The sequence below is a fragment of the Atractosteus spatula genome, chromosome 11, assembly GCF_055471065.1.
Source record: "Atractosteus spatula isolate fAtrSpa1 chromosome 11, fAtrSpa1.hap1, whole genome shotgun sequence".
Taxonomy (NCBI): domain Eukaryota; kingdom Metazoa; phylum Chordata; class Actinopteri; order Semionotiformes; family Lepisosteidae; genus Atractosteus; species Atractosteus spatula.
Genome location: NC_142716.1, coordinates 39,551,338 through 39,559,608, shown reverse-complemented (window position 1 = coordinate 39,559,608; position 8,271 = coordinate 39,551,338). Strand labels below are relative to the sequence as shown.

At 35.6% G+C, this 8,271-nt stretch overlaps 1 protein-coding gene across 1 annotated transcript; it reads left to right on the top strand.

The window, feature by feature from the left end:
- Window positions 1–1,056: 1,056 nt before the first annotated feature.
- Window positions 1,057–4,156, top strand: uts2r1 (urotensin 2 receptor 1). Its single transcript, XM_088927941.1, has 2 exons — window positions 1,057–2,158; window positions 4,123–4,156. Exon 1 carries the CDS (start codon window positions 1,057–1,059, stop codon window positions 2,155–2,157), a length of 1,101 nt encoding a protein of 366 aa, XP_088784067.1. The 3' UTR covers window position 2,158; window positions 4,123–4,156.
- The last annotated feature ends 4,115 nt before the right edge of the window (window positions 4,157–8,271 follow it).

The following is an 8,271-nucleotide window of genomic DNA, read 5'->3' as shown; positions in this document are numbered from 1 at the left end:
TTGCATAATATGTCAGCAAAGCAGTGTTGATGAGTCCCTTGCTTGCACTTTCTGTGTCGTCTAACAAAGAACAGATATAGCAGGCATGGGGGTGGGGGGGGACAACACACATTTCCAGCATACCTCTTCATAGCCCTATCCCCTTCCGTTCCATTCTCCCTCTCTCATCCCCACCCCTCCTTCCTCCCTCTCCTCTCTGTGCTTGTGCGTGTGCTCTCTCTCACTCTCTCTCAGTGTGTCTGAGTGAAATGCAGGGATTTTTAGATCTCTTCCAGTACATTACAGAGTTTGGCCTGAGACTGTTCCTCTTAAAACTTAAAAAAAAAATCTACATCTTGACTTTGGTCTCCATGGATTGGGATTACCAAGGTGACTGAGGGAGTGAAGAAAAAGAAAAGTTAATTATATTGCAACCTCTCTTTTTAAAATTTCAACGTTGGACCTAATTTGCAAAATTAAATTAAAATATTTTGAATTTCTAGATGCTACAAAACAGCGGGGGAAGGGTAAATATAGAATGAACTGCAGGATTGTTTGAGTAATGTAAGTTAAATGTGATTGTTTTTGCTTGAAACCCAATTATATTTGCAGATTTATTCAGGTAAGGAGTTAAACTATGACTTATAAAATAGCATTTTACTTAGTTACAAAGGAATGCATGAGATTGTAGCACACAATTTGAATGATAAGTAGAATGTCTAAATGATCAATAGATCATTCATTATATTAAATGTGTATTTTTATGTCCTTAGTTTTGACCATTGTATATTTTCTCATTTACTATTGTGAATAATACAAGTAAAACATTATCAAAAATCATTTGGGAAGGCAAACTCTTTCCCAAAAGAATAATTATTTGGTGGCAATATAAAATTTAGAATAAGTCAAATGAGTCAGCTTTCAGACATCCTAGTTCTTGGAAACCATCATGCGTGCATTCCAAGATTTGCTGATCACCATAGTTTGAGGTGAACTTGCCACACAGAGAGGAAAGCTCAGTATAGTAGTGTATGTTTAGACCGCACTGAAGAAGTTCTGATTTGCACTTTTCAAGCAATGGCCACAGAATCCAATGAGCATCTCTTGCTGGGGGAGCAGATCACAAACAGTTCCCTCAATGGAACCACCACAGATCCTCAGGGATCCAATTCACTGGAGGATATAGCAGCCATCTTCACCATCGGGGCCATCCTGTCCTTAATGTGCCTGATTGGAATCACGGGCAATATCTACACCTTGGTGGTGATGTGCCACTCCATGAGGTCAGCTGCATCCATGTACACATATATAATCAGCTTGGCTCTAGCTGACCTCCTTTACTTGCTCACTATTCCCTTCATCGTCTGCACCTATTTTATCAAAGGCTGGTATTTTGGGGAAGTGGGTTGTCGAATCCTCTTCAGTCTGGATTTCCTCACTATGCATGCCAGCATTTTCACACTGACTGTGATGAGCACCGAGCGGTACTTTGCTGTCCTCAAGCCTTTAGACACTGTCAAGAGGTCCAAGAGCTACAGGAAAGCCATTGCCCTCCTGGTGTGGGTGGCCTCCTTTATTCTCACATTGCCAATGATCATAAGTATTCAGCTGGTGAAAATTGGTGATAAGAATATCTGCCTCCCAACTTTGAGCCCACTCTCTAATAAAACATATATCTCCTTCCTCTTCTGCACCAGCATTGTTGCCCCTGGCGTGATCATAGGCTACCTCTACATTCGCCTGGCAAGGACTTACTGGATCTCCCAGACAGCCACCTTCAAGCAAACCAAGAAATTGCCCAACCAAAAGGTACTCTATCTAATCTTCACCATTGTTTTACTCTTCTGGGCATGCTTCCTGCCATTCTGGATATGGCAACTTTTAGACCAGTTCCATCCTTCCTTCCCTATTTCCTCCAAGGCTAAGAAGAACATTAATTACTTGACTACCTGCCTGACATACAGCAACAGCTGCATCAATCCCTTCCTTTACACACTGCTCACCAAGAACTACAAAGAATACCTACGGAAACGACAAAAGGCCTGGGCCACTAGCAGCTATTTCAACCGCAGGAACCGTTTCCAGAGGTCCCCTCGCAGGTCCCTGTCATCCAGCAGCCAGCACTGTACCGAGACCTTTGTGCTGACACACATTGCCGGGGGTAAAAACAGTTTCTGAGGTAAGATTACTGCACTTTTATCTTTCTGAATGAAACTCTAGCATGTGTGGAGTAAGGAGAATATTACATTTAGGGTGGTCTTTAATGTACAGTGTCATAGCAGCACAATTCTGACTTATTGCTAGCACGTTTAACATATTTCAATAACGCCTTTCATATTAGAATGCTGCAAATGCATTTGCACACCAGTCTAGACCTCTACAAGTACACTTAACTCTGGCATATCAGCTATAATATATCTATAATTGTCTACTGAATAGTAGTGAGAGCTTTGGAATACTTCAGCAAAAATATCTAGCCAGAAAGCTCTTTTACTGTTGTAATATGAATGGTTTTAAGTAGAACTGCTATAGTTCTCACAGCAGTGTTCTATTTGGGAGAGCTTAGTTAAAAGTAAGGAAAAGGAGTTCATGACTACCTTGTATTTTTTGTGATGCCAGTGGAATATTATTGAGTCATAAATTTAGTGCACAAATTAAACATTCCCAGAATGGTAATATTGGGGTGATATTCTAAATAGTATTTTATTAGAAAATATAATGAATGATACCATCTAGAAATACTAATAAATTGATTGAAAGCAGAATTCAGCTGCTCCAAAATTATTAATACAAAACTGAATTAATTCGGTTTTCTCCCTTTAATAACGATAAATCTAAATAATAAATATAATGTTATTCTGAACCTAAAAATAGTCCTGGAGATGTCAAATGTTTTATAAGGATTTATTATCGAACAATTTCAATAACACAATGCCATTGTGTGGTTGACAAATTTTAGTTTTGAGAAATTTAAATTGATAACAGGAATAGCAACTATTCGTAATCCAGTTCAGCTGTTTACTATTAACAAATAGTAAATAAATGCCTGAAATCTTCCTAAATAGTGATGCTGGAGTCATAGAAGTTATTCTTTTTATTTACATGATTAGTATGAAGTAAAGAATTTTAAAATACATTTATTGTAAATGTTGTGTTTTTTTTGCACAATCATTATTAATCATTAAGTCTTTTTAAAGAATTGAAATTAATAATTATAAAATAAATGTAATTATTAATGTAATAATTGTATATCTCATTTATAATTATACTCTTCATGCTTCATTCACACACTTCATCTATTCACTCCATAATAATTTTCACCTGAAATAATTGCATGAGTGTCCTGTTTGTAGAGAAGATCTAAAGTAGTGTTGATAGAGCTATTAGTATTTTAGACTAGTAAAACAACATTCCATGCACATGCTAAAGGAGGTATTTGTCCCCAAAATAAAAAAGTTAACTGATGCACCTTCACCTTAGTTAATGGGGTGCTTGGGAGTAAGATTTATATGAAAGATTTAGATCCAAAATGCTTTTTTTCTATAAAATCATAAGTATTGATGTTTTCAAAGCTGTGGTTCAGGTCTCTATTTTTAAAGCAGTTCCAAAAAGTTTAAAAGTTAAAATCTGCTAAAACACATCAGTTTAATGAAAAATAGAATAAATATTGTCTCAGTACCTTAGTTTTTGGAAATTATATTCAGTTTATTTGGAGATGGAAATAAAGGAACGAAGTTTACACCAGACAACTACGTTCTAGAAGTTAGTGTCCTGAGGTTTTTTAGCAAAGTAATTGCAATTCACTCTGACTTCTAGTTAGGTGATGGCATTGATAACATCTTTCCTCAAAAAATGTCATTCTGTTCAAGAATAGATTGGTTTCCTTACCCACTTTAATTCCACTCAAGAGAAAATTTCCATACAAATACAACCTTAGTATCAAATGAAATATAATTTATCTGGTAACACTATTTTTTTAGGATTTTATTATGATTATGATGATTTATGATGATTAATGACATCGTTCATTTATTATAAATCATGTTTACAATTGTAATTGGTTTAAATACAGTTTTAAAAATGTGGCTGATTTTAAATACAATTATAACTAATGAAGTACTTCTTTTCCATAAACCTCAACAGGACAAGAAGACTGAAAATTGACAGAAGTGCAGATGTACATTAGTGATGATAATAATAATAATAATAATAATAATAATGTAACACTTTACCATTGGTTTTGTTAATATTCTAACATGACATTTATAACCAATTATTTTTAATACTTTACATAATCCAGTGATTTCACAGACACCTGTAAGCAATAATATTAAGATGGCTAATGTTCTTTGCGGAATAGATACTTAGGAGTCTGGCTGATTGCAGTAATGCAACATTAAAAATTAATAACTCAATATTTTGCATCATTATTTTTTTTTAAATTACGAAGTAAAAAAACAACTTTAAAACCAACTTGATGAACTTGATGAATAGTACCAGTACTTAACAGTAATTTTCAAACAAAATAAAGCCTACAAAATTCCCAGAATACTGCCTTATTATGACATAAAATATTGTTCAAACAGGAAATGTATTTTTTCAGAATGAAAATATCTCTTTAGCTAAGATAATGACTTTTTTTTTGTTTTTATCACCTGCCTGAGTTTTAGTTATTAATTCAATTCAGTATTAGTATTAATTCAATTAAAATATGCTTATTTATTTGTTTTTGAGATATTACAAATGTCACCACTTTCTGTTATTATTATCATCACAAATTATACGAAACCAGACAAACAGCAAATGACAAGGGGGGTTGACTCGTCAAAGAAAAAACAAATTCATCTTTCAAGTCTTGTCTTAACTGTTAGTTAACTTGGGTTTACTATATAGCCATAATGCTAACATCCAAGTGATAAGGTTCATGTGCATAATCCACAAAAAGATTTTATAGTCAGTGTCATCTATCATTTTGTTCATTGCTTATCCCACAGGAGCACCTGGGGGAGAGGTAGCGATGCGTCTCTCATTGACAACACTCCACGCTCTTATGCACCTAACAAGGCAATGGACTTGCTCAGCGAGAAGACAATACTCTGGTCAATGCATTCTTCTCAGTCATATAACTCAAAAAATCATCCATTGCCAATTGGGGAATAGCAGTAATTGCAGTAATGACATTTCCCAATAATTCCTGCTAGTGACATATCCTAAACTCAAGGGAGTACAGTCAAAATCTGTACTATAGAGAGACACCTGTGCTCCAATTAAGCACCTGGAACTTCAGAAATCTCAATGCTTTTACATGATTCTTTTATGGGAAATATATACAGTATATATACTTGGCACCAACAAAGTATTTTGTGTTGAAGTCTCATGAAATTATTATATAGTATGTGTACATATTTTGCACCTTTTGCAAGAAGACTGGTGGTTTTTATCATTTTCATCAAAACTTATAAAATCCATGGTACAACATGAAAGTAGCAATGCAAAGGTTTAGGATTGTTTTGCTATGTCACAAATATGAGACAGAAAAAATGGCTCAAGAACTTTCCATAACTGGATGTCTTACATTGCCCCCATGAAGAGTTTCATTAAAAAATATGAGTGAACGAATTTTTACTATTGCTATGTAAAGTGGATAGTTGTTTTGTCACTAAATTTGCACTCATAATTGCCTCACAATTGTTTTACTGTACAAACACAGGAAAGCAAAGTAATTGCAATTTACTGTGACTTCTAGTGAGATGATGACACTAACTGTTTTTTGCCTGGTTGTTAATTTTATCTTTTAAATATGTTATTGTCCCTGCTGCAGACACTATAAATCCAGAGGGACAATTTATATTTATAGTTGACTTACAGTACTTCATTCATTATTGTTAAGACACAAAACAAGTTGTATGAAAAGACAGTGCAAAATATCTCTCCCATAATATATATATATAATAAAAATGAAATATTGTAAAAAAGGATAACTTTCAGAACTCATTTTTATTCTGTGTAACATCAACAATATTGGATATTGAAAATTCCTTTACTGAGACTGGCCTTCACCTTGGAGTGAAGGTACAGTATTTGGCAAACTACTGTAATATGCCCTAATTGAAAAAAATAGACTGATTGGCAGCATGAGAATGTTCCTGTCTTTTCCATGTATGGTAAGCTAGCCAATTAACCTGTTCTGTGGACCCACCTCCTGATTTAAATTCCTTCACTGCTCTTTATTTGTGAAGACTTACTGAGAGACAATAGCTCTAAGTGCATTTCTTTGTTATGTTATTGGACTGTTTTGTTTTCTTTCCATTTTGATCTGATCCTCACTCTTTTGGATGTATTTCTATAAATAAAGCTTTCATTTCATACCCAACCAGATCCCTGTTTAACTGTTTCCACCTGTAAAATAATATATACATTATGCAAGCTAATAGTTGGTTTAATATATTGAAATAAATAAACACATACTGCAGCTTACATTAAATGGAAACTGACAGGTGGAGTTCTTGGGGAGAAGCGGGGGGTGCTCCGCCCCTTTCTCTATCATTCAATTATCTCTTTCCTACAGATGCAGCCATTCAAAGTGCGCGTCACAGACACGTACCGCAGGTGACGTCGCTCAGTATGACGCAAGATGACGCGTGGCACCGCAGTACGTGATTGGTTGACCGACAGGGGCACTCGTGGTCCGTTGGTCTGTCGTAGAAAGACTTACAGTAAAAACGTCTTTGCTGTGCCCGTTGTAGATATTGAATTTTACCACTGAAGGGAAATCTTAGTAGCTGAGCATAAAAAGAATAGGAGCATACTGTAACGCGTGTGAAGGCCATAAACGATATTAATTTTGGAACATAAACATACAGTATATACTGTAGCTGGTCTTGGTACTTTAAAGAAAAAAATACACACCAGTATTCCATTTCTCCCTAAACATTTTAAGCTTTGAAGTCTTTAACTAACATGATACCGGAGTCAACAAGCATACTTTTAGAATTTGATTAAAAGGGAATATAATATGGAATCGCGTATCTAAAGAATTTAATAACGGTATTCGTGTGCTGCGACAGGGCTGTGTAGGGCTTTTTCGCCTGCCTGTTCATGCGAGCTGTCTTCTAGCCGACTGGTCTAGGTGCGTGACTAGCAACTGGGAGGTTGTGTGATCGAATCCAGCTGGTGCCGGACTTTTCTTTTAACAAACATTTCTTCGAAAAAATAGAATAGCGATATTATGGACAATAAATTGACTTTTATATTTCAAAATATCGCAACATGAACGATATTTGCGATATTTTGAACATATCTTCCCTTCTGACAGCGGTTCCTCCTTCTATTGTGTGTGTGTGTGCAACAGAGTAAATTTTTATAGAGAAATGGAGGCTGGACAGTATGCGTTACAATATAAACATTTATATTGATTTAAATCGTGTTCTGATTTAAATCGCAAACGCGTGTTTAATTATGTGTTTTTTAATCATAATCAGGCTAATGCATTTCTACATTTTCTGTATGAACCAGCTTAGAGGTTCATACAGAAAGACAGCTTGTGTTTAAATTGAGTGTAAGGTAATTTATGCTTCTAAAGTCATGGTCAGCATTTATTATTGTACTGTGCTGTAAACTTTTTCTGTGCCTAGTCACATTATTTTATAGCGTTTTTATTGCGTTATTAAATCCGGTGGCGCTGTGTGTTACAGTAGTTTCCTGACTCCCATGTCACATGGTCTGTGATTGAATCCCATAGAACTATGACTTTATTTTTTAACAAACATTTCTTTGAAAAAATGAAACGTTTCCCTTGGTCAGAGATTAAATAAAACCTCACTCGCACCAAACAAATTTATATTTCTAAATATCACAAAATACGTTCATTGTCTTCCAATCGAGTCGAGTTGACATTGGAAGCCTGCCACACCCGGACTGTTAAACCAACGCATTAGCACGTCAAAGCCCATCGAGGGTATTGAGCCAGTATTGGCTTTAGTATTCCCCCCTCTCCCCTCAATTCAATTCAATTCAAGGTGTTTTATTTGCATGACAGATGGGTACAAGCAGTGTTGGGTATGTATATTGTAACGCTTACGGCAGACAGGCACTGTGTAAGAGCCGGCGCACCAGAGCAGCGCACCGAGGGAGCGTCTGCATTTCTAACTTAGTTTTTAAAATTAGTCAAGCAATATGAAGCATCTCCTTTTACTTAGTGCCTGAGCATAAAAAGAATAGGAGCATACTGCAACGCGTGTGAAGTCCATAAACGATATTAATTTTGGAACTTAAACATACAGTATATGGCTG